General features: G+C 40.3%; 1 protein-coding gene across 16 annotated transcripts in view; it reads right to left on the bottom strand.

Annotated features, from left to right (window-relative positions):
- Window positions 1-27609, bottom strand: part of ANKS1B (ankyrin repeat and sterile alpha motif domain containing 1B) — a 406891-nt gene that overhangs the window by 11760 nt on the left and 367522 nt on the right. For 10 of the 16 annotated variants that reach the window (XM_026798001.2, XM_026797993.2, XM_014271376.3 and 7 more), the window contains 4 exons: window positions 20479-20553; window positions 15166-15294; window positions 10944-11015; window positions 518-604 (listed from right to left, as the gene is read on the bottom strand). In XM_026798001.2, the coding sequence (XP_026653802.2) occupies window positions 518-604; window positions 10944-11015; window positions 15166-15294; window positions 20479-20553 (363 nt within the window). The remainder of the gene's footprint in view (window positions 1-517; window positions 605-10943; window positions 11016-15165; window positions 15295-20478; window positions 20554-27609) is intronic. The other 6 variants (XM_026798015.2, XM_026798006.2, XM_074539559.1 and 3 more) reach the window with 3 other exon arrangements.

Genomic DNA, 27609 nt, shown 5'->3' with positions numbered 1-27609 from the left:
AGCATCAAGAAAACAGCTCACAGAAAGGCTGTGGTATTTGAATGTTTGGAAAGGACATTCAAGGCTTCTGTTCCTTATTCTTACAATGGCTGGCCCTGGATAAAATTGCTTCTTTATTCAGACATCTTTTTTTTAAAAAACTAAATTATATTATGAACGTATATATACACACACACACACATATATATAAATTCTACATATTTATGGAACTGTATAGGAAAGAATATGGTAGAGGATTCCACAGAGGCTCCCTGCTGAACATCTTTTGTGATAGGCTTGCAAATAAGAGAAGAATGCTGGATACAATGTTATGTTCTCCAAATAAGCCATTAAGCTGCTTCACTTGCTCTCCAGACTGAGTCTGACAATTACATTACATCCATTTTGGGCAAGAGGAGAAAAAAATGAGAGGAAAACACAAAATGCAAATCTGCTCCCTCTCTGGCCCGGCCTTCATAGTATTAGTATTTGTCCTAGTTGTGAGAAACAAAAGGTAATATTCAGTAATTGCACATACCTTATTTGTGGCATCAATAAATTTGACTCCCTTGTAAGAGACAGACAGGACAATAGTTGGCACTTTCTTCATTTGTTCTGTAGACTTCTGAAATCAAAACGAAGATACTATTATTCTTAGAGTTGTGTTGCATTGCAATAACAGTGCTCTCTTCTTCTGACTAAATACCTAAGTTAAATAAATATTTTACTTTTTCTTCAGCCAGTTGTGCTCTGGGTTTATGCTCTCTTGTAGTTACAAAACTAAAATAGCTTGAAGTTTGTTGTGAGGATAATAAAAATTCTCCTTTTTTTTTAGCACAATGAGAGAGAATAAAGTAACTTTTCCAGCCTTAAAAAGACCAGTCATGCAACCAGTGTTTCCCAAAATGTGTGTGTTTAGGACATGTATTTGATATGCCTCATCCACTGCTGCCTCCCTCCCCTCTCCTGCCCTTCTCAGCTGTAAGAATCAACAGGACAGTACCTCTTGTAGTACCAATTCTTTGCTTCAATTAGTTGTTATTTAGAAATATTTCCCTGTTTTTCCCTTCCTGCAGCTGTATCTGTGCTATGAGGTATCATGTATATGTGCCAGTCAGTCTGTCAGCCCAGTGCTGTATCTTGTCAGTCTGGCTGTCTGCACTTCAGTGCAGCTGCTACTGGAAGCTGCTTTACACATGAATTAGCACTGAGGCTCATTCTGCATTCCCTCAGTGCCAGGTTCTCCTACCTACAGTTCATGCCCTCCTATAAGATTGTTTTTCCTTTTATGCTAGTCTACTTCTGTGTGCCTTCAGCGTGATGCACACAGCAAACATATTTCCCACTGAACAGACTGGGAAAATATTTGGGGCAGATTTAAGTTCTCTGCAGAAAAAAAAAGTTCTTTCATTTACAGATTAAATTTACTAGAACAACCCCAAAACCAGCAAAACAAAACTCCCAAATGTGGCATAATATTTTATAACTGATTTGAATTATTTTAAGATTGACAACAATGATGGACTAGACTATTCTACACATTAGATTATTCTACAGTAACATTCAGAAAATGCTTATTTATGGGATTATCTCCAAACAATCACAGAGATCAGTCAAATATTTTCCTGAGAGGAAATGAACTATTGACAGTTACAGGTAAACATGAAGAAACATCAGCACACAGAAGGAGAGTGTAAACACACTGACAAGTCTAGAACTGGCACATAGGAAGATCATTAAAGCAGCTGAACAAAAGTAGCAGCGGTGGCTTTGTATTACTCAAAAAAAGCCCAGAGAAGCAGAGATAGAAACTTGAAAACACAAACTGTAACTAAAAAGTATGTTTGAAAAAATAGGCAATGCTAACACTAGAGAGCAAAATAAACAGAAACTTAAAACAAAAAACCCCCCTGTGATCTTGTCTCCTATTGGCTCTCAGTCCTCCCAGAATCAAACAAGGCTCCATTTCTGTCAGCATAAAATTCAAAGCTACAGATCCAGCTATGTTCTGCAATTAGTGTTCATGCAGGCTAAGACCTCATATTAAAGTTTCAAGGAGAGCTCCACCCATCTGTGTAATACAGAGGATTGTTGGATCTCTCTGTATCAAATGACAAGAGACTTGAGACAGCAACCAAGAGTCAATTTACCCCAGAGAAAACTCCTTTCACCCAGAATGCTTGCCACTTTTGAGAAATGAAAGCTTAAATGATAAAACATCTTGAAGAATTTTAACAAATTCTGAAGAAAGACACTAATCTGATTAGCATGCCTCTGAACTGAGTGGACTGGTATCCCTGCCAAAAGTAGAGCAGGCAGCTACCTGTGTGTATATATGTGTGTCACTTTAACAGATCTTTAAACAGATCTTTTCATAAAATTCAATTTCAATGCACAGAAAGCATGACAGTGACTCTACAGAACCTGCAGTACATACATCTGTCAGAATAACAAGCAATAAACCCCATCTATGCTCATACTAGACAAAATAGTCACAAATATGACAATATCACTTTAATGGTCTGGCAGGGCAGCAATCATTCAACTTTTGTCCTTTCAACTTAGTCCAACAGCTACACACAAGAGAGCTTTCTTTTCCATTTTGATTATTGTAATTACCTCCTTCATTGCCTCCTTAACAGAAAAATTCCTTTTCTCCAACATGCTATACAAACACAGATACTAAGTTCACATATTTTAGTTTTTCAGTATAATTCCCACTGTCTGGTATTTGCCATAAAGGTGAAGCATCCTGTTGGTCAGGCCACATTGTATTCATTACCTCTTCCCTCTAGACCTTTAGTTTGTAATTTAATCATCTTCATCTGCTCCACATTCACCTGGGTTTTTCTTGACCAGACCTGACCTCTAGTATTTAATCAGGGTTGCAAACTGCAAGAAGACTGTCTCTGAGTGAAACAGCTCATCAAGATGCTATTAAATTACAGCTGGAAAATTAGGAAACGAATCAGAGACTGATGGACATTTGTAATTTATTAAGCAAAACCATCTCAGCTGGTAAGGAGCACAGGCTATTCCTCATCAGCTTGCAAACCATACAAACCCCAGGATTTGTGCTGGAAGGTGTTCTGGAAGACTGCAGTCCAGTGTAGAATCTGGGGTAACAATTCTGCACTTGTACTCTCACTGAAACAACCAGCTGGGCAGTGGAATAACATCCTTTGTTATTACGACAGTGCCATAGAGAAAAACACGCAGCTCTATTCCTTGGCTCGACTCTTAGTGATACAGTAACTGAGGTCCACCAGATAATTATAATTTCCAAGCAGTTTCCAGGCTTCAATAGTTTAGAGTTGTCATGGTGAGCTCACACTATTTGCTTGTTGTTCCTTTCTTTTTAATGAAGGAGTTGTCTGCCAGAATGAATTCAGAGATACGGTATGAATACCTTTTGCTCAGGCCCTGTAGGTGCTTTGGCTCTGAATTCTAGGAAGCTGAGATGAAGTCCCACAGATTCCTTGGTCAGACATTTCACACTTCTGTGCAGGCCAAGTGGGCATCTCTGCCCATGTCTGTGCCCAGAATCTGAGAAGAAGGTAGGACACAGGAGTCAATACTCCCTTTCCTCAGGCTTTTCAGGTTCTAGCCACTGTACCAACTCCATGAGGACACAATGAGATGACAAAATATTCTTGTCCATCTGGTGTCTCTATGGGAAGCATATGGACTTGAGCCAAAGTTGTAGGAGCCTCAGCTGAAGGCTGGCATTGGATGTCATGTGCACGCTGACATATGGTCTCATGCTCCAAGGCATGTTCATACCATAGTAGCAGGATTAGATTTCATCTCACAAAGAAGTAATCACAGTGACAGGACACTGTCTTTGGGCAACTGCTCACTAGCCTGGAACTGGTCATAGCTCCTGTGAACTCCACTGTTTGTGACTGTAACTGGCTCTTCATTTCAAGACACTTCTTTAGGAGAATCACCTGGGTGAACAGCAAGCCTATTCCAGGCTCCTTGCCAGTGCCTGCTGCTGATCAGCTGGTCACCCACGTCAGGACAGATGTGCGTGCCCCATCTCCATGGGTGCCCTGCTCCTGCAGGCAGGAGCCTCTGTGCTGCACAGGCTGCACTGCCACAGAGACTGAGCTTTGGAGCCACCTCTGGAATCCTTGCTGCCAGACAGGTAAATGACTACGTGAAAGCAGGCCATGTATAATTCAAGAACCATAAAACAGGCTTGTGTGCATACACAGCAAGATAGAAGAAAGTAACACCATCCTAAATCTAATGTGACATATGTGCAGCTTCCCCAGACTTCTCAAAAGACACTGAGCATCTTTCTCTTCAGAACAAGGAACATCTGGAGCACCAGTCTTGTCTGTATTTTGATGCAGCTGCTGCAATGAAGCTGCTTCATCCCCTCAGCACCCACAATGCAGATCAGCTGAGTGGAAGAAGGTAGAAGGTACTCTCTGCATAACTACCTGGTTACTACAGTGGCTGCTTTTACAACAAAGGTCTGAACTTGAGACTGTTCTGAGTTTGCATCTGAACCCACTGCTGCCATTATGTAGGACAGTGCCAAAACCCTGCATAGGCTTGGACAGTGCTGGTCCCAGTTTCTCTTTTTGAAATGGGTCACAAGGAGATGCAAGAGCAGTGGTGTCAGAGAGAGCAAGAGAGGGAGAGCAATCTTGCTTCTCATCTTGTTCATGGGTTTTCTTTAGTTTCACTAAAAAAAAATCACTCTCCTATCCAGAGCCTAAACTTATTTTCATTTTACTACAAATTGTCTTAAGTACAAATTGCTTAAGTGGTAAAGCATTTCCACTTGCATATTGATTTTGAGTTAAAGGCTGTGCAGAACTGCTAGACATTTATTTAGAATATAAAATAAAATCCAACTAATTTGTGATCCACCCTGCCAGCATGCCTAACAAATCTAGGTAGTTAACAATGACTTAAGAAGCAGAGGACTTAATAAAGTAATATAAACTAGCAGTTTATTTTTAAAAAGCAAATACAAAACCTGCAACCCTGAAGGGCCTTTAACCTTTTCAAGACAGGATTGTACCTAATACCTTATTCTATGCAGAACTGAGAGCACTAATTCAAAGCCTTTGAATGTTCCTGCAGTGTACAAACAAACCCTGGTATCTCTGAGCACACACCCACACAAAGCAGCTGAATAAGAAATTCAGAAACACACATAGAATGGTGTCCAAGTAAGATGCTAACAAATTCCCTTGATATACTGTTGCATATGGTGTAACACAGCCCCCTCTGAAAATCTTTCATCTCATTTATTTATTTTCTGCAAGAGGAAAGGGAATACACTGGTACTTCCACTTTGCTATGTTGACCTCTTCAATATACTTATACATGCATTTATAACTAGATCACTCAGCTTTCATACAGTGGCCAAAATAAAACAGGTTCACTTTTAGGTTTATATGCAATTACATTTGATATTGCAAATACACAGGAAAGAAATATTATTCAGCTATGACAAGTCACTAAAAACCTCATACATACATAAATTCCAAGTAAAAGCTTATGAGCCTGTAAAATCTTAAGTCTTCATCTTGGCTTTCTACTTTGCAAATGAATCTTCAGTCCTATATTGATTTTTAATATCTATATGAACACTGTAGCTGGCAATTCTATCCAATTATGTATTGGAATCCACTTCATTATAAGAATCTGAATATTTTCCCAAACTGGTAGCAACTATTAATTCTAAATGGCATCAGACTGCACATTTTAAAACATGTGTTAGTACCACCTACTATCATACCAGTAAGTCTGGTATTTATTTAAGCTTATTTAAACTTTACTAAATAGTTCACAGAATCAGTGAAATCTCAGTTGGAAGGGAACCAGAAGAATAACTGAATCCAATCCAACTCCTGGCCCAAAAGTTACACCCTTGCCTGAGAGTGTGGCCCAAACCCTCCCTGAGCTCTGCCAGGCTGCTGCTGTGTCCACTGCCCTGCGGAGCTGTGCCAGTGCCCAAACACCCTCTGGGTGAAGAATCTATTTCTGATACCCAACCTCAACCTCCCCTGACACAACTTCAGGCCATTCTCCTGGGTCCTGTTAGTAACCAGCACAGAGAAGAGAGCAGTGCCTGCTCCTCCTCTTCCCATCATGGGGAAGCTGCAGACTGCAATGCAGGAGCTGCCCTCAGTCTCCTCCAGGCTGAACAGATCAAGTGTCCTCAGCTGCTCCTCACAAGGCTTCCCCTCAAGGCCCTTCAACATTCTCATGGCCCTCCTTTGGATGCTCTCTAACAGCTTTATTTCCTTCTCATAGTGTGGTGCCCAAAACCACACACAGGACTCAAGGTGAGGCTGCAGCAGCGCGGAGTAAAGTGGGACAACCACCTCCCTTGACCAGCTGGGGAAGAGGAGCTTGAGTGAATCTCTTTGACAAGATCATGCAGGAGATGAAATTGAAATAAAAAGTCTAAGTCCACACATGTCCAGTTAGTTTTGAAGCCAATTTGCCTTTTAACAAATATTTACAAACAATTATACAATCTGCTTTTGAACAAATACTAACTTCTCTCAGCCCAAAAAGTTTAAAAATGCATTACTGACGTAATTTAAAACTTCTTGGAATAAAACTACATCTGCAATCCTCGTGGTACAAATCTCTTTACTGCTCAACAATTAGTGGATGCCTCCAAGCTACATTGTTAATATGAACAGTGCACCTGGGGTAATGCACCTAGTTGAGAGTGAGATGTTTCCAGTGTCTCTGAACATTCCTCTGCATTCCAACTGCCCTTGAGATTCCTCTTAGCCAGAATTCAAGGACATAAAATCCTCTGAACACATGGTCAGCATGATGTGGATGTGCATAGAGACTGAATGTTCATAAGATCTTCCACCACTGCCTATTTTTTCCTTTTGACTAAGATCCATGTGCCTGTTTCACTGCAGACCCTCTGAAAGCAGTGGCCCACAAGAGAGAGGCAGAGCTACAAGTCTCCAAAGAGCAGAGACTGAAGAATCTAAATCCCAAAATAGTGTTTGGTGCTGACATGGTATTTGCTGAGAGAGTTTCACCAGGAGGCATATGCAGACTTCTACTTCGGCAGGAAAAATGAAACAGAGATTGAAAAGCAAGAAAGGGTTTAGCAGAAACAAGGAGATTGCCATCTAAATTCAGTTCCTTCCTTACATAAGAAGAAATGAAAGGAGGAAGAAAAGCCCTAGATGCTGCCTGTTTTCAGTGAGTCAACTCTGCCTCACTTTTCAGAGATAAGAGAATCAGATTTTATAGCAACTCCAACTTTGACATTTTGGTCTTAAGTCAGCAAGACATTTCACCTGCTTTGTGAACAGAATTATATTGCTGGTTCCTCAGAACTTTGACCTGAAATATCAGAACCTATTCCTAGCAAGAAAATATTTAAGAAAGAAATATAATAGTCAGGAAGGTTGCAGGATCCAAGAACCAAATTTAAGTTCCCTTCTGCTGCAGTAAATATTTGACTGGTTTACACAGTTCAGCTGGTGTGTGCAACATTTAACAGATTTAACACAGCTGCAAAGAAAGAATCTACCTTGTTGCTGTGCTCATGCCAGTAAATATAAAACAATCCCCTTCCCACCTGTCAAGGAATTCTGATGTGTAAATGCCAAATTAAGTCTTCTGTAGAGAACAAGTCTCTTTCCAGCTCAAAATTTACTTTAACCCTTGCCTTTATTTTAACGCAATCTTATTCTCCCTTCATGTTCCTATGATAAATTGTGATGAAGGCAGCAATCTGATTGAAAACTCAACTTACAGTATTTCCTATTTCACAATGAAAAAGATGAACTCTTAATTTCTTGAAGGCATCTCTCAAATATAATTAATAAATCTATTCTGGCCAGGACAGGTTTAATCTCCAAGTAGGAAAGGTCATTTACAGTGGGTGGAAATGGTGTCCACTAGAGAGGGAGTTACAAATAAGAAACTGTAAATTATAAAGGAGTCAAAATATATTAATAGAAAAATGAAGTTCTTGACAAATATCCATAATTTTGCATGGTTACATGATTCTGCAGTTTGGATGGGGAAAAAAAAGATGTATGACCTTGACCCCAGTGTTGAGCTCCAGCTACTGCATCTGCATGGCTTTCCCCAAACAAATCCATCATCTGCCCTGCTAGAGCACATTGCTGCACAATGCTGAGAGGCACAGTGGATTTCCAAGAAGAGTTATTAACATAAAGGTTCCCAGGTTTTATTTTGTTGTCACTCTTTTGTTTTGTTTCTTTTTTTTTAATTATTGTTCTTGGTGGGTTTTTTACATTATAGAAGATTTAGGCTCTCCTTTCCCTTTTAAGCTATAAGAAGGAGGCTGCTGTAAGCCTCTCTGCAAAGAGACACAAGGGATATCCACATGACACTTCCCTGGAGAACCAAAACCATCAATTGCAATAATTGAAAGCCCTGGGAGCATCTACAACTAACAGTGAGGGATCTGCAGTCAGCAAACATGTCATTTTTGTTGTTTCTCTGTATTTATAAATGATTAAGGAAGATCAAGATTTTTTTTCACTGATACACTTCTTTCATCCTTGTGCACCTGCTGACTGCAAGACATCCAGTGAATGTCAATGCTTTTGAGAGCAGCATTAGGTTAAAAGTGGACAATCAAAAGCCACATTGACACAAAAATTAGGTACCTAATTGCATACATTCTCCATAATTCCACTATGTGGCTGAGTCCAGAAAGATTAAAAAAATTGTGGGGAGTGACCTCCACCTGGTACGAGTTTATATTTGACATATAAATCCCCATACCCAACATGTTTCAGATTGCAGCAGCCTGTAGTCTTGCAATATGTGCATGGAATAACAAATAAAATATCCGAATTAAAAAAATGTTGTTCTTTCACAATAGTAAACCCTATGTAAAGGTCTTGCTGCTTCTAGAGACACTGGACAAGTGTAAAGATTTCAGTACCTGAGAGCCAGACAAATAATACATCCAGCTTTTCACTTCTCTTTCTTGTAAGTGAAATGTACCTTTCAATAAATTTCAAGTAAAATGTAGCTATAACAGAAACCAGCTTTTCAATGACAACCCAAGGTTACTTAAACACAGTAATGAACATCACAGCAAAATTTCAGGATGACTTTGGACAACCTGGACTCCCAATTCACTGATAACAACTTTCAGGAGACATCCAGAGGGAGAAAGTTTTGGGAAAATATACATTTTTCTCACTGGGAAACAGGCTAAAGTAATAATTTGTTCCCATTAAGTCAAACATTTTTGCTTTTGACTTGAATAGGAACATGATTAAAAGGATACACAGAAAGAACAGATGAAATCCTGATTAAAAACTGCTTTATTCAAATGTCTTTGCAATGAAAAAACCCTCAAACCATAAAATAAACACTCTCACAGAACAATTTTTTCAAAAGAGAATGTAAAAAACAAATGTACATAAAACCCCATCACTGTATTATATAAGTGTCCTGTATGGCACTATAGAAAACTAGTGCAACTGCACTATTTATATAGGAAATGTGTACTTTAAATTAAATCTGTTTTCAAACACTTAGTTTTTCCAGTTGTATAATTTTAATTGGCCAAAGTTATTACTTATAGAAATATATATTAAAATGCCTATAAATTATTTGGAGTGCCTTTTTTGATGTTAAGTCTCCTAGTTCAGTCAGAAAACTTACTGAAGTTGTCATATACTACTAGAGTGCCAAATTCTGCCCTAATTTCTGAACATGCATATGCCTAAAGAATCAAACTGCTAAGCCTGACAGTTTGAAAACTGGATTGGAAGATGGCATGCCTAGAGCCTCTATTAATTCCCCAGAACACGTGTATGTGATTGTAGATCCCTCTGTGTCAAATTGTTGGGGTTTTTTTCAGAGGAGTTTAAGCCCAGGTAAGAAATGATTAGCATGTAATTAGCTGAAAAGCCTCAGATCTTCAGGCAATCTATAATTGTGAATTTCTGCTAGCCCTTAGCTAAACCAGCTTGTATGCAAGTCTGTGTGCTGCACATGTAACCAGCAGGAAATGGTTGTCTGATTGCATGAATTTTACACATCTTCCTGCTTTCTGGTCTGAATGTCACCTCTTGTGCTCAGAGATATCTTGCATAGGAGACTCATGATACACAGAAGAAAAGATTTTGCTCATTCATCTAGGTAATTGTACAGGTTTGGTAGATTAGCAAACAATTATTTTCTTCATTAATTAATCATGCCAGCCATGATATGCTCACCATTGCTGGGAACAGGTGTGTTCTTATTACAACTACAGCTGGGAATAAATCAGACTGTGGCTTGTTTTGCATTTCCAGCAGCAATGTTTCTTGTAGATAGACTACTGTAATTTTCTACAAACCAGTATCAGGCCAAAGAGCCACAGAAAAACATATTCTTAATAGTCTGAAGGAAACCTAGTTTCTTTTCCACCATGAGATGAAAGTAAGTTCGACCCCATTTCACCCTTTAATCAAAAAGTATATAAGTAACTAACAATTAAAGGAAATACTCATGTGAGTAAAAATTATCCATAGGATTATGTAACTGTTGGATTAGACTATATGTAAAAACCAATATGCTTGGTAACATGTTAAATATTTACTACTACATATTTAACATTTAAAATTCAATCTAGATTTTCATATAAAAGCTATAAATTCTGTTTATAAAACAATTGGATATGGGCAGGCTAAATTGTGTGGACAGTACTTTGAAACATACTCAAAGATTCATGAGAAACATAACACAAACATTTGGGGTTTTTTGTTAGATACAACATGTAAAATAAAAAATTATCTTTAAACTTTGGTATTACTTCAAGTTAAGATATAAAACAGAATAGATTTCCTATTGAATATCAATGTAAAAGCAAGGAAAGGAAATGGGTAACAGTACATTACAAAAGCAAAAAGGTTACAGTACAAGCATTCACAGTTATTTAATACTATTACAATAGAGAAGGAGTAGGTTTACAAACTTACCCTCATCTTTGCACATGCATCCTGTGTTGACTCTGTGCCTCTTAACTCTTTTACCAGCATAGAACCTAAATACTAGAACAGAAATCCATTTAACTTAGATTAACTGAAATCCCAGAACCAACAAACAGCTGCAGAAATGCACTAAAAAGCTTTAAAAAACATAGTGCTAGCAATCAATTTAACATATTGCTTTAGATCTTCCTTACTCTGCAGTTCTTTGAAAAATCATTTAAACTAATATGTTAATCAACCCACGAAACAAGAATGCACAGCAACAAGTGTATTGAATCACCTGGAGCATTTGAAACAATATCTGAAAGTCTTCTACGTTATCATTTTAGTTACTGAAACAACAAACAAATAATACAGATTCCATCTTAAAAACCACATTTGATTATAAAATGGAGAATTTGCTTTTTTTAGCTGCCATCTGCCAAACTCCTATTGTTATGTGTGCAGTCACATGGATGCGAAGGCCAGCAGTGGTCTTAACCTCAGTGTATTCAATGTGGAACTAATTTATGTGCAAATAGAGCCCGATGTCAGCAAAGAGAGACAATAAATCTGCACTATAACTAGCTTAAACCATTATTTCTTCCTAAGGAAAGGCTGCCCCTGAACTTATTTTGAAGCCCTCAGTGATCTGGAGGAGGCTGTGAGAGGAGGCAGCAGGGTGCCGTGTCCTGGCTCAGCTCCCTGTGAGAAACCCTGGGAGAGGCCTGCTCATCTCCAGGGCTAGCAAGGCAGGCAGGCCCCAGTGACACAGCCCTGTGCTGCAGGCTCTCCCTCACTGTGTCACTGGTTGTGTCACTGGTTGGCACAGCCAGGCTGAGCCCTCCTGCAGCCTGGCAGCAGCCTCTGCTCCCCTGAGCACCCCTGCACCGTGCCTGAATGGCGCTGCTCCTCCAGGCATGGAGCTGCTGCACCATCCCTGCCATTCCCACCCAGCACAGAGGGGTCTTGCTATGGCAACCTGGGCTGAACCAAAGCCACACCATGCTCTCCATTTCTCCTGCAGGTGCCACAGGCCTGCATACCTGTGGGTGAGTGTGTGCCCTTAGAGCTCTGTGTGAATGGGACATTGCTGAATTTCTGCATGATGTTGCATGCAAGTCTGGCTTAACTGAGCACAGAGCACAGCAAGGCCCCTCTCACCTGCTCTTCCCCAGGCACAGAGGAATCTCTCTCTGTATTCTCACTGCAGCACAAGGTCACAGCTTCTCCTGAGTCTCCAGTTCTAAGTGAGCAACATGGAGTAGAAGATACACTGTGAGAGTATGGTAGGTAGGCTGCAGGAGGAGAGAAAGCACTGTGGAAAGCATTTTCCAGAGGATGCTGCAACCCACCACTGCTGACCTGTCTCACTCTACCAGAATGTCACCTCTTGGAAACAGCCTAAACTGACCGAATCGGATGGTGAACCAGCTTCAGCTTAGACAAGAACCTATCAAAATGAACTTCAGTTACAGATGAAGCAAGCTGGAACTGAACACAAAGTGTACTGGTTCAGTTCTCTGGTCTCCTGACCTAAACTGAGATCTTTTCTTTAAAGCCTTCAGTTTACACTGTGTACAGCAGGAGTCTCTGACCTGCAAGAAAATGCATAAATATTTCAATGTAGACAGTAGCCAACACAGCAATTAGTGAGAAACACTTTATAGGGCATTATAAATGGGCCAGTGAGCAACATCAACACTACCAGAAAAGCACAAGCATAAAGGAATGAATGAAGGGCATTCCTAGAGGACTGCAGATGTGAAAGATTCATAAACTGAGCAGCTGTGAGTCCAGCTGGGGCCGTGCTGGTGATGTGAATAGGGCTTTGGGCATTAATTTGATGGGACAGTTTGATGTTGCCCTTGAAGAAAAACAACATATTTAAAGCAAACTCTGAAATTAGAGGAGTAAACAAAACCATATTGAACTTAACTGTGTTTTTCTCTGAATCCTGCTGTCTGACACATCTGGAATCTTTAGCCTTCTCTGGGTAGGTTGCAATTAATGTCTTCAGTTTTTTGGTTGGTTGAGTGTTTTTTGTTTTGCTTTGGGGGTTGTTTTTTTTTTTTCCTCTCATTTTTCTAGAGACTACAGTAAAACAAATTGGTTTTTCCTTGAAAGCTACTAGTTGGTCAGGCACCTGGGTAAAAAAGCAGTGCTTTTTGCTTAAGGCAGAAGAGGACGAAAGAGAAGAGAAGGAGAGCACCTGTCCCATCTGCACAGCATCAAAAACCTCAGCTGAAGACATTCAGAAATGCTTCCCAAGTTGGACTGTGGAATAGACACACAAATCACAGCAGTACCATCCAATTTAGATGTCAGAAAAATCTGAAACTCTTGGAAGAAATTTTGCTTCCTTTTGACTTTCTGTGCTTTTGGAAACAGTCCTTCTCAAACACCCGGGGCATGTGGGAGCAATACAGAGAACATCCAACAGTTTAACTGATTGATGTGGCATAGAGTGAAAGCTACCCCAATTATAACTTAAAGCTGAGGTCAGTACAGCTCAAGGAGCTGAAAAAAAGGGGGGGCACATGGTCCTTAGGAAAGGAAGGTCTTTCCTTAATCACCACTAACTCGGATATTCCTGGTCATTCCAACCTCATTTCTTTAATGATCCATCTTCCAATCTACTACAAAGGTTACATTAGATTATGAATTTATTGCTGGATCATACAAAAAAAAAGAGAAAGGACATTTGAGATAGACATTTTCACTTCACTGAAAACTATGAACAATATTTAAAGAACTAGAAGTTGCTAACCTTCATTTTCAATCTGAGGTGAGCAAGGAGGTTTTGAACACTAGGAGAACAAGACAGAGCAGGTGAGAAGGTCCTTGGCCATCGTGGTGAGGAAGACAGAGGTTCTAGTACTGTCCAGGGATGATCACTGCATGCATGGCAATTCTTAACCCCATGAAGGTCCAGTGGAAGATATGGATGTGCTCCAGAAAGACAGGTCTGTAACACTCCTTCTGCTCCTCCTCAGAGGCAGCCAGGCTCTGTCTCACCTGCTTTTAGTCTCTAATTCCTACCTTCCCAGGTATGCTTTAAATCCAATCCAACTGCTCCCTAAAATGCAGCATTATTTAGTGAACGGAGCATTATCCTAAAAAGCATCCAAGGCCCTTCAAGTGAAGAGGATCTCAACCCCACGTCCTGGACCAGCAGTTAACCCCCAGCTATTGTCCTAAACTCTCTGCAACTACTGAGCCCTTTCCTTTGTCCATAAGCCAGCCATAAGGTGGCCACCTCCAGAGAGGACACAGAGGGGGCTGGCAGGCACCTTCAGCAGATTCAACAATGCTTTCCAGCAAAGTCAGAAGGGGAAATGCAAGCATTTAAAAAGGTGGGCTGAGATACCTCTTCAGCTCCCCAGAAGCTCCAGGCCCCCACCCTGTTGACAGGAAACTCAACGTTTCAGACAACTGTTTTTGATTAAAAAAACCACCTTCCAATGACTCTCTGTACTGCAGGAGACCTTTCTCTCCTCCAGGAGACCTTTATCTCCTCCACAAACATTTATAACAGCCAGAGAAGACTAATTGTCTTTAGTTGTAGAGGGAAGCTCTATTTCTCCAGGGATAGGAAGTGGTAACTGCCTGCAGCCACATGGAAGTAAAAATAAGTATTTTTGCCCTGATGGAATTGACTGTTACTGGTACTTCAAGTAGCCATCAGGTTGTGAGAGGTCTGAATGTGTCCTTGTTCCACAGATGAAAAACACTCAGGACCCTCACTTCCTTTTTGTCTATTGAGGGTGGGACCTTCACCTCCTTTTTCTCTATTTCCTTTCCCCAAAACACCTCTATAAAACTCAGGTGAGGTAACACTTTAACTGCTGTGCACACAGCATCAAGGTAGGTATGAGGTAGGTATGTTTTATTATTCTTCCATAACTACAGGACAGGGATTTGTAAGAAATGAAAAGTAGGGGTCCTTGCTCTCACTGTCACTTCAACAACACTCAGCCACTTACTCACAGTGCCCTTTCTCTAACACTAATGCCACATGGACTGCAATGCATCACACAATTCATATCAAAAAAGTACTGTGCATCCTTGTTTCTCATTTATTACGATTACAGTATTTCAGAAGTAGTGACCCGTCTCTCTAAAAATTATGGAAAAAATATTGTAAATGAAAGTAAAACACAACAGCCAATCAAAATCCAAGTTTAATGTATCTACCCCAAATCAAAGCACTAAATTTATTGACACTTACAAAGGCTTTATAATCGCATGACTGGAAGATGAGTTTCTCTGGATGATGTTGCCAATATTGTACAGGCGTTGATGCTGTGGCTTCATTTGGAGGTCGTAAGGTAATTGAAGGCTCTCCCCAGTCTCCTGTCTGAAAATCACAGTTGTTCAAGATGTAAGAGTATGTACAGGAAAATTCACTGTAAAGTAGCCCTCCACTGTTGTGCTCAATTAACAAGGATTTATTTTCTACACACAGAGACATGTTACTAAAATAAGGGAACACAACTCCTACAACATTTTTCGTGATTTAATTTATAATCCAAAGTCATCTACTGTAGTGTTTAATGAGGCTTTAATTAAATCTCTCTGCTTTGAGAATAAAATCATTAGGCACCGGAAATGTTCCTTAAAAACAAGTGTTTACAATACATATATGAGGATGAGAGCACTTGAAAAAATCATGAGATGCACAAAAATGCCTTTCACAAATTCTGCTATGTGTTTTACAAGATTTTCTGCACAGTTAATATGCCTTCCATTATCCGGCTCATATAACCAATAACTAACTTTCCTAAATGGCTAAATAACACAGACTTTGCTTTGATCTGAAGACTTATTATGCATTCTTCAAACACACGAGGCATTCTTTAATCTCTTTATGAATATTTACTTTGATCACCTTCTCTTGATGCCTCATTGTGGAGGTACTAACATTGTCCTTCCACATTCACCATTCCCATTGATATAGGAGATTGCCTTTCTGAGCTGCGCTCTCCCCTCTTTCCTCAAAGCCCTCAGAGAACACAGGAGTGCAGTTTGCTGCCACATCCCTTGGCAGCACACTTTTCTTCCCTCCAGAAGAGCCAATGCAGGCATCAGTGCAGGAATGTCCCCAGCCTGGCAGTGCTGGTCTGGGTCTCACTTGCCATTGTGTATTTTGGGTCATGGCTCCATAGGACCTGAACTGACCTCTCCTTAGGGGCTCCTTCTACCCTGCAGGTCCATGCATGAGCTCGCTTTAACCAAAAAAGACCGATGCATGGACTTCTCCTCTTCCTAAGCCCTCTTCCCTTTGCCACCACTCTCACTTCTATCCCATCTGGTCTGGATTGCCTCGCAAATCCCCTCTTCTCACAACTCCGTCTTTCTGCAATTACACTTGTCCTTCCTGATCTTCCTTCTTGTCCAGCCCATTCTTCTCTCTCAAACTACTTTACCCTTTCCTATATGATAATTTCAGTTTGGATTATGCTACTTCTTTCTTTACCTGCACTTCTCTCTGTGTATTTTCTATATATGTCATGTTGTTAAAATACACGTTGAAACTGACAAGGAATTGTTATCAGCATTTCACACAGAACATGGATAGAAGTTCAGACTTTTACAGCAAAAAGAAGTTAAGCATCAAAAACACATGAAAAAATCTTATTGAAGACATTCAAAGTCTTGCAATCTATCACATCTTACTAATTAAGTCAGGATAGAGTAAACAAAACAAGTACATCATTTCATGTGTCACAAAATAACAAAATGACACACATTTGCACAGCTCTGCAATGAAAAGCAAGAGATAAATCTGGAAACATCAACATTACCCTGCCAACATGGCAACTTCAAGCAAGAGAACATCATAAAACAAGTCAAACCTAGTTAGTTACTGTTGGCACCATTAGCAAATCTACCAATTACACAGTAGTGTAATTTCTGTTTTGCCTAGTTAAGTTGCTTATATGCCATGGATATGACTTCAGCATGAGACGTTGAAAGGAAAGCAGCAGGAGCAATTGCTCCAATTTTTGGCAGTTTGTATCCACAAAAGCGAATCCTTCTGGCCACTAATGCATAAAAAATTTCTATCTTATTTAATCTGAAGGAGGAATTTGATTTCCTTACCAGGCAGCTCTTCTCATAAAATAAGATTTCCATCATATTACAAGGGGCAAGGATCTGCATCCTTATTAGTGGAGTCTGTCTTTCACAACAAGAGAAGATGGATTGCACCCATCACAAATTCTCACAGTACGCTCGGCTGCCTCTTACGAACTGTTCAAGGCCACAGCTAACAGACCACTTGATTTAGTCCTTCTTTTCCCCACTAATAAAGACACACTCCTGCATGTTCTGTGTAGGGAAGCAGAGCTCAGGAGGTACATCCTGGCCATTTAGCAAAAGGTTCCTATGTGGACAGGGAGGAAATTCAGGACAGAAAAGCTACAAAAGTGCATCTTCTGACCACCAGTTTCTCTGCCAAGGACGCACAGGGATGGCCATGAGGCAGGAGCAGAAATCCTACTGAACAAGTGACCAGGGCTAGTGCTCCAAACCCTTCTGTTGCACTGCCCAGCAGGTGGCTTCCCTCACAGGCAGGAAAGGGACAGCACTGGCAAATTAAGCAGGGTACATAAGGAGTAAAGTGAGTACATAATTTTACAGTTTGTTTCCCTTTTGCACATTAAGCATGAAAAGTACAGAGAACTGCATTTTTTCTGCCTCTAAATAAAGGGCAGAAAAAGGGGAACAATGATTACCTCTTGTTTTGGCTTAATTTTATGAAGAAATGAGAAATAATCTTCAACCAGGCTAATGAAACTTGTGTATGAGACATTTAGAGCGAGACCATGTGGAGACCATGTTTGTATCCATTGAATGCTCTATAAATACAATCATCTTACTACCTACTCCTTTTAAATTAGACAAAACAGACTTGCCAAGATTGCTATACATATCTCTAGGATGTTCTAAACATGCAATAGAGATGAGGTTAGGGGAATGCAGACATTCAGGATTTCTGCTGTTCCTGACAGACCACGGCCCCTGGAGGCCTTTCATGCACTTCCATGTGTCTTGTAGAGGAAGCAGCTACTAAGAAAAGTTTATAAGATTAAACACCTATAGATTATTATGATGGATGGAGAAGATATTATACACAGGCAAAATTTTCTTTTACAGCTGCATCATTGGTGTTCTTTTAATGCTCAGCAGAAGTGGCTCCCGGTTTCCTTTCCTTTTGTTTCTTACCAAACTCCTTAGACTTTTAAACAGTACTACTGTTAGTATTCATAACCTATTTAGACTGAGTTGTAACAGGGTAGTCTCCAAGGCCCAGATCCATGAAGATGTTTAGAAGTGTAATTCCTATTACATATTCCCTATGCAATTTCCTTTCCTTTCCTCTTTTCTTTTTCTAATTTTTTTTTAATTTAGGGAAGAAACGCTTTTAAACAAGATTTAGAGAGCTAAATACATTCATAAATCTGTGTCTAAAAACCTCACCAAGAGTAAAGGGAGTTTCTCAGCTGACTGGCTCTAGTCAGATAGTGAAATTCTGAGATTTAGGATGTGACAATGACAGCAAACATCACGTAAAATACAAAACAGGACCATCTTTGACCTAGAGAAGACTTGAAATCACAAGGCTCAAGTCAGAGTGGAAAAATATTAATTACTAATAGTCCTAAATCTGAGGAGTTGATGTGGAACAATTTATGGGTGATATATTGAGATTCAACTCTTTCATAAGTACCTAATACACTTTTCAAACAGTACAGAAATGTTAATAAATTGCAGTGCAAGACCAACTATAATGTTTGATTTAAGTTTTAAAAATAGATATGATAGGATAAGGATTTTCTGGTTTGAATATTTAATTTGCAATTATAAGAAATAATCAAACATTTAAGCTTATGTATTTTTTATGACACAATATACGAATGGAGATATTTATCTCTCTGATGAAGTAGAAAGGCAAGAGATAATTTCTTCCTCATCTAACTTTACAGCTCATCAGACAGCTGTGCAATTTATCACATGGATTTTTCTGTACTGCCTGTGGTTTAGTATTCTAACCTCCCTATGACTTTAACCAGCACCTTTCCTCTCTTTGGCCTCAGCTAACTTGAAAAAGAAGATCTTTTGCTCTACATTTTGCAGGTAAATTATTTATAATCAGAAAATGGTCTCAAGGCAGGTGTCAGAGTGGTAAGGATTCAATCCTTTTGCAATGACAACTTTTAACAGCCTTGGAGACCAATACCTTGTGCTCTTGCAGTGTTTTCTAACCCCAAAAATGGGCAGATACGCAGTTCTCAGTGCTCTGGAAAGGGTTGGATGCTTGAAGTCAAATGAGCTAGAGAAGCAGACTACAGCTATTATTTTCCCTACAATTTTTTCTACAATTGCTGCACATTTTCCTATCTCTTCCATTTTCTGAGAAGTGTATTTGACTCATATTAAAGGCACCTGGATGCAGAGATAGTTGCAGATAAGAAGTAACCTCAATAAATCTATAAAAATCTAACACCTCCCTCGTCTTTTTATAAAAATGTCACGTTAAAAAACCTCCATGCTAAGTGGAAGAAAAAGCCAAAAAGGCCTGGTTTTGAGTGGTTTGAATGTAGTTATTTTTAACAAGGAGCACATCTTATAAGTTTTCACCTGTTAAGCCTTATGCCTGGTTATGGTAACGTGTATTAGTCACCATGACAACAACAAATTGGAGCACACATGGATAAAACAGTTCTGGCTGAAAAATTTATAATTCTTTCCTGTAAAAATGTTAAATGTTCTGCAGACTAGTCGAATCCTCATTATTTGCTTGGGTTTTAATTCCTAGAGGAAGACAATTTTTTAGCTCCTAAAATGTTTGGCATTGAAATAATGGAAACAGGTTCATGGTGTACTTCAGATTTAAAATACTTCTGATGCTCGGTGGCCAAAATGACCCCTGTCTAGCAGAAATGTTCCAAGGAGGCATGACAGAATGAGGAGAAATGTACAGCTGCTCTCGAGTACTCTGCTGAACAAGTGGCTGCCATCCTTACCACGCTGCAGTGCGGATCACCAGGTTTGCTCTCACGTGCACAGCGCTCGTGACTGCCACAGAAGTGACAAAAACTCGGGGCACCATGAGTCCAACTCCCCCAAAGTGCCTCTGCCAAGGCAGTGCGCAACCTCAGCTGGGCAAGGCCTCCGGAGCGACACGGGGAGAGCAGCAGGACACACGGCGGGGCCAAACTGTGCAAACCGAGCTGTTTACACGGTTTCCCGCTTCGGAAGAGGGAGCCAACAGAAACACGAGGAACAGAATCCAAAGCTGCCCCGGGTGCTGGCGGTGCCCCCGTCCCACTCGCACGCACACATGGGGCCGATACACGGCAACCACACGGCAGGACACACGGACAGACGGACGCGCGCACACACGGCCCCGCACGGGGCCCACGAGGTACGGACTGCTCCTCATTTCAGCGACATGACACCCGAGATAACAGCACGGCAACAGACTGCACATCCTGCACAGAGAGGGACAACACAGCCATTCATCGCTGTATCTTACATTATGGACCTGATGGATCGAGGAGAAAGGATATCCTGCATTCTGGTTGGTCCAGATCTCACAGACCGAAGACTGCTAATATAAACAGAAAACTGTATCTCATCTTGTAAATATTAATGCACTGCAACTGCCAAAAGGCAAGAATAATTAGGAAAAGGCTTGCAATAACACTAAAGAAGGAAGTAAAACAGTTGTAAAAAGTAATTCTATTATTTATTGGCTGACAAAATATTTTTGGACTGACAGAAAAGAGACATAGCTTATTCAGAGACTTTAGAAGAGGTTTCAGACTGTAAGTACAAGAAAACAATTTAGTCAGAAGCGCTAATGATGCAGAGATAAAGTTATGCAAGCATAAATAGAAACTGCCTAGAGCAGAAGAAATATTGGTTACTTTCAGTTTTTGGCAGGGAAGAAGTTTGAAGTCAACATCCCAAGCAAGTTTTGAGACTTAAAACTCTCTCTGTTGGAGACATTCACAGGGAGAAAGGAAGGGGAAAATCTGGCAACATGATTAACAGGAAAAATACATTTTCTTTATAACAATTACCAGAAATTAATGCATTGCAATTTAGTGAAGCAGCTGCCCACCATCTCCTTCCAACAACAGTCCCTTTGCATACTAAGATACAGATAGTATTACCTTTGGCACTGACCATGACCCCAGTATGTAGACGAAAGGTTTCAGCCTACCCTCTACATTATTGTACAGAGAATCTGTAGTAGCAAAGCAAAGTAAGCATACTGTAGCATCTCTAGCAAAAGCAGCAGAACTAGGCAAGCACAGCATTCACCAGCATCTTTTATATATTTCCTTGTTTGGACAACCATCAATAAAGCATCCGTGGCACCTCAGCAAAAGCTAAGATAACATTTTACAGTAGCCAGCCAACTAAAACAAAGCATCAGACATAGGATCTGCCCACGCTATCTTCAGCAGGCAGCAACAAAAGGCAATAAACAGACATGAAAAATGCAACTGCAGCATCCAGAAGAGATAGCAATTAATATTTCAGTAATTTAACAATATCAAGAACATGCATTGCTGGTTTTTGTCAGCAGCAGCAGGAATTTAGCACTAATGCTCAAATCAACCTGAAGCAGTGCAAGTCTTCTTAAAATATGCTCTTACCTTTTGTAGCCTGCACCCTGGCTGGTGACAGAACAAGCTACCACTTCTATATACTGTCAGGGAAGCCTGGCATCCTCTGGACTGACTACAGAGTGCTGCCAGACAGCCTGGTGGCTGTCTAATATTGTTAATTTTCCCATATTTCCTTCATCATCTGAAATGCATGAGCACACAACCCTTCCTTCAGCTTCAATCATTTTAATACTTTCACAGATGTGGTTAATTCCACCTCCCTCATCTTGTTTTTAAGGTTCTTTGCTTCTCTTTCCTGATGTGCAGGGCTCTACATTTTGATAGCATTAGCTGATTAAAACTTTGACTTTTCAGTCTTCTACCTCATCCCCGGCAACTTGCTACAAACTAGTCCTCCTCCATGTGATGAACACATAGTCTCAGTGCAAGATCAGCAGCAAAACACTGCTGCAGCTTCTTCTGCTGTGCCATTCTTAGGACACTGCAGTAGTGGCTACCAATGACTTTTTCTGTGTATGTCAAGAAAACTGACTTCTGGATGTTCTGGCCATACTGTTCACTGTGATGCCTATATCTGTTTGCCTCAGGTGGGGAAGATTCCTGAAGAGGAATCCATGGCAGAAGATTGTGCCTCTGCTTTGCAAGAGAAGAGCAAAGAGAAGGCATTTCCATGCTGGTGCAGCATGCCCAAACATCTGGTCATCAAGGTAGTGAAGAAAACCGACGGCACTGCTATTTGTACACACCGAGGTACCAAAAGCAGGAGGGGATGCAGCAGGATACTGCAAGCTGGCAGATGTTTGACTTCCCCCCCAGCACTGGCAAGGGGTTGCCATGATGCTGCCACACTGTGCAGCCACTTCTCAGCACCATGATATTCTTGAGACAAAAGTGTGCTCTTAAATGCTGCCCCTCTCAAGCACTTGCCTTTAGGGACTGGCATGGGGCTCAGTCCTTCAGCTGCCCCAGTGCTAACTCAGGGACAGGGAGCCCTGCAGCACGTGTGTGTTCAGGCCTCAAGGTGCTCCATTTAAAAAGAGGGCAGTGAATGAATCTCTCTTACACATGTCAGTGGTATCCATCCGGCCCCTCCCTCCCCAGCCCATCTTCTCCCAAATGGAAAGTAGTGTGCAAGTCTCTGCTTCAAGAACTGTTCAAGTGAACTTCCCCCAACAAAAAAATTTACCTTCAGAATTACAGGTTTGAAGGATTTAGACTTAAGGGAAAAAATTTTTAAATACAATGCACAACAAATCAAGCAGATCAGCAGAGACTGAGAATTTCCCACAACTCCACAAATGCCAAGTCAGGAGGACAGCAGTGCAAAACTCATTACTCAGTTTTGCTTTCATTAATGTTTGAATGACTAAGGTACTGAAATGCAGTGCAGATGGAACATTAATTTATGGATGGTAATGAATTCAAATTCAGAAATCAACATTTTCCTTGCACCATTGTAGAAATATTTAGCATTTACTATATACATAGTTTATATCTTCAAAGTACTTAAAATTTTTAACAAAATACCCAGGAGAAGTACCTAAAGTTGCATATCCCTGTGGTGGAGGGGAAGAAACCAAGGCAAGAAAAAAGGTTAAGTGATTATCAGAGGCCAAAAAATAGGCAGTAGAAAGAGGAATGATGATTAGGCTTCAAACACTCACAACTTTCAGCTCCCAAAACATATGCTCTCAATAAAGCCGTAAAGAATTCACTCTGTGCATACACTCCCACCACAGTAAACACAAATACACTTGGGCACCCAATACCACTGACACAGAGGTTCTGTGAAAGAGTTTAAGAAAGAGCATTTTCCTAAGTAATATGGCAAAGAAGAGCAAAACAATAGCATCATCTATTGCCTGATTAGTATCAAATGTGCCATTATCTTAATACTTCCCAAAAGATAAATGCTCACAAGTAGGGTCACAGCAAGATTCTGCTATCATATCCTTTTTGTGGTGTCCCATGCATAAAAGGTTGCCCTGTCTAGTCACAGTGGGACACAACTCTGACAAGCAGGAGGGGCAAAGGAAGGGTGAAAAGAATTATTATGCAGGGAAAATTTTAGGCTTCCTCCTTATAGACCAGGAAAACATGGCTGATAATCTGAAGAAAGAAAGAAACTACAAGACTGATCATAGAAATCACATGCTTTCTAAGGAGAGGAAAGTGGCAGTAAAGAATACCTGGACAGTACACTCAGGAGCAGCAGGAGCCAGGTGGAAGGCAGTCCAAATGTATTCATGACAGCTCAATGAGTTTCACTCAATGGCAAGTTAGGAGATGTTAAAGATTTACCTAGATTAGGAGTAACTATCCTTGAAAAGTCACAGAAGATACTAAAGGACAAAAGAAGGGCTAAAAGAGTATTTAAGATGGGAGAAAAGGAAGGTTCAGAAGGTTCTAGCCAACCTCACTGCAGGGACCAGTAAGTGACTAGAAAAGTTTAAAAATCCAGTCGCCATCCCCTGGTTTTCATGACCTTCTGGCATCACTCCTGGCCATCTGAGATAAACACTCAGGAATATATTTATGCACATGTATGTTTATATCTATGCATACATTATTGAGAATAACAAAGAAAAAGTGTAATATTGCCTCCATGTGCTACCAAGACAGTTTCTAAGCACCAAGAAAAATTCAAGATGTTCACAATGAGGTCCTTCAGTATGAATCATCTCAGATCACATTTCCTTCCTGTGTTGGAAAACTGGCCAATTAAATTAGCAGCAGCAAGGAGAAGTACAGCAAGACTTGGACACTCCTGATGAAGCATGTTTCGAGGATGATTATTGGTATTTAAGCACAAATGGACTGAACATGTTGAGGCAATCTGCAGGGACCTGCTCCATGCTGTGGCTTGGAGGAGTGCCAGTGCTCTCTAAGGAGGATCCTGAAGTGAGGGACTTCTCAGAATGGGGTAAGAACTGAAAACAGGTCTGATGACCTACAGATCAGTCAGATGAAATTCAGTAGGATTACACAGAGAAATACAACAGCAAATAAATTAGCAAAGTGATTTAGGTTAGGGGACGTCAAAAAAGATCTGAAAGTTTCAGTATACTTCAAATTAGATAGAGCAGTCTTTCAGAAGAATAAGGATATAAATCACAGGATAATTCATGCTGCAAGGAAGCTCAGGAAAGCTCCACTCCAACTGCAGCTCAAAGCAGGAGCAGCAGTGAGATGAGACCAGATTTCTCAGGGCTTCATCCTGTCATGTCTTGAAAACCGCAAGGACAGACTCTGTGAACAACCTGTCCCCCTGCTTTCCTGTCCATATGGAGAGAAAGCTCCTTATGGCGCCCAGAGTCCTCTTTCAGTTTTAGTACCCAAAGCCACATCTTCTCCAGCCAGCCCTGGTTGTTCTGACTCTCCTCAGAGGGCAACTGCGTCAGGTCCCAACCATCTCGGTGGCCCTTTGCTGAATTTACTTCTCCCTTCATGAAAAACCTCAGTTGTTTAATAAAAGTAGATGCTGCATCCCTGAATGTTCTCAAAGCTCTGGGAAGAGCTTGCCTTACTAGCAGAAATAACTGCAAATTCTCCTTCCCAAAAAAAAAAAAAAAAATCTTCAGAGATTTAGAGTGAAATTTCAAATTTGTATTTCTTTTAGAGAAGCAGAAACTCAAAATATCACTTCTTATTAGAAGAATTACACACTGTGCAGTGGTGTATTTCTTCTGCTGCTCCTGAAAATACTTTACATGAAAATTTCCAGGCAACAACTGGGCCCCTAGGGCTGGCTCTGTTGCAGGCAAGAAGTGGGTGATTGGCGAGCTCCTTGTCACTGACAATACCCTTTCTGCTGGTGCTGCCAGCTTCCAGTGTATCCCAGCCTCTTAGCCTTGCAGAGAGGATACAAACTTCTGGACAAACACAATTGAAGTTTATCAGACTACAGGTATCAACCTTTCTGCAAAAAAAAATACCTCCAAACATCAAAAACGCTCTTTCAGAAAAGCACCCCAAACTCTAAGCACAGCTTTTTTCCAGCAGATCAAAAATGTAAATGTTAGGTATTAAAATTCAGTTTTCATAAAATCTTTTCAATGTAGACCTTCTAGTTCACAAAAGCGAGTGTGAAAAGCAGTAAATTAATAAAGAACATTTTCCTGGTGTGCTATTTACAGCTAAAGTTTGGATCATTAATACTGAATACAGAAGAGGCTTCCTCAATTCCATTTGCTGAAGCAGCTTGTAGGTACGATCCACCTCACATGAATTCAGTTCTAAAATATTAGCTTCTGCAACATTCTTGAAAAAATTCTCTCTCTGTGTTCAGACAGAAGTTAAGAAGACTTCTTACAATGCCTTTATCAGTTTTCTTGTCCATTGGCCAGAGAAGTGTTGGATACCCATCCATAGAAGTGTTCAAGGCCATGTTGGATGGGGCCTTGAGAAATCTGCTCCAGTGGGAGGTGTCCCTGCCCAGAGCAGGGAGGCGGGAACTGGATGATCCAACCCAGTGATGGTCTTTGATTCTATGAAATACACAGTTCTCAAGGGATCCATGGAAGAAAATGAGCTGAAATGTACAGACCAAGATACAGCCATCTATGGTGCTTGCATCTGTGTGAATTACAAATACAACTGCCAGCAATAGATGTAGTTAAGCATTTTTCTTTTGATGTTAAATTGAAGGTCGTCACAGTTCAGTCATCTTTCCATATTAAAAATATAATGCACCTAAAATATGAACCTTAGAGAATTTTGTTTGGATTTTACTTTTTTTTTAGATAGCTGTCTATTTATCCTACCAACATAAACTGTTTTATGTGATAAAAAAAAAGGAAATAAGTAGCCTAAGAAGTAACAAGAGAATGAATGTAGATGACCATATTTCTGTATTAATTGCTTCATAAATCAACTAGTAAAGAATTCTGTTATTTCATGAGTAATTTCAACTATACCTTCTTCACTGCTTCTTAGATAATCTCATTTTACACACCAGTATTCTCTTGGGCATATTTGCCCTCATTCACAGTAATATTTAAATCCTTCAAAAGCAGAGGAGACGAGAAAACAAACAGGAAACAAGTAAAAAAAAAAAAAAAGTCGTAATGTGGTTTAAAGTTACAAAACTAAAGATGACTATTTTAGGCTCCTTCAAACTTTCTGTATCATCTTACTCAACCTGCAACCTCCCTGTATGTCAGTTTTCCTAGCTGAAAAACAGAACATATGATTTTAAATTACAGCCCCACAGTGCACTGGAAATACAAATGCATTAGTATCTGTGAAGTATTTGGAAGATTTCGAAGACGTTGCTGAGTTGAAAGTATTATTTCAGAAAGAAGCAAAAATATTTCACAATTTTAATATAAACCTGCCTTTGCTAATTCTGTTTTTTTTTTTTTTTGTTTTTTGTTTTTATGACATTTCTCCTCTTCTGTAGGTAAAGAATCTGTTTAGTAAATCCATTTAAATGACTGTCCCCTGCATTTCAATCCTAACCCAGCAATGAATTATTGTATCTTACAAAATAATGTTAAAAGGCAGAATCTCAACAATCAGGACAGGTTTGCTTCACACTTACTGAGCAGCCATTACAATGACCTTACATTGAAGCCATCTTGCATTTAGGGAAAAAACCCTAAAAATTTAAAAAAGCAAGAACCCTCAGACCATGTGACTGAAGCACCCAGAAAGGCTTTCAAAATTAAGTCTGAGTTCAGCAGAACTGGGCAAGAACTTCTCCTGTCAGCTTTGGGAATAAATTTTTCAACCCTCTCAGATCTTAAAAGATCTCTTCCTTCCATGACAGCTCTCTGGGGTGCCCCCACAGGGGCCATGAGTGGGTTCACCCTCCTAGAAAGCTTACTCTGACTCACCACTCCAGGCTGGAGCTGTCCCCAGAGAGGCCCCCAAGAGAACAGACCTGTCCCAGCTCGGGCCGTGCCGCAGGTTCAGGCTGTGTGACAGCATCAGGGGACACCCGCCCCTGCTCTCCCTTTGCAAGGAGTGCCACGGGCAAGGGTGCTTCCTGCACCTCCCTGCAGGCCTGCCATGGCAAAGATGGT

This window comes from Zonotrichia albicollis, chromosome 4 (genome assembly GCF_047830755.1).
Source record: "Zonotrichia albicollis isolate bZonAlb1 chromosome 4, bZonAlb1.hap1, whole genome shotgun sequence".
Taxonomy (NCBI): Eukaryota; Metazoa; Chordata; class Aves; order Passeriformes; family Passerellidae; genus Zonotrichia; species Zonotrichia albicollis.
Note: the sequence above shows the minus strand (reverse complement) of the source record. Positions and strands in the feature narration are given on the sequence as shown.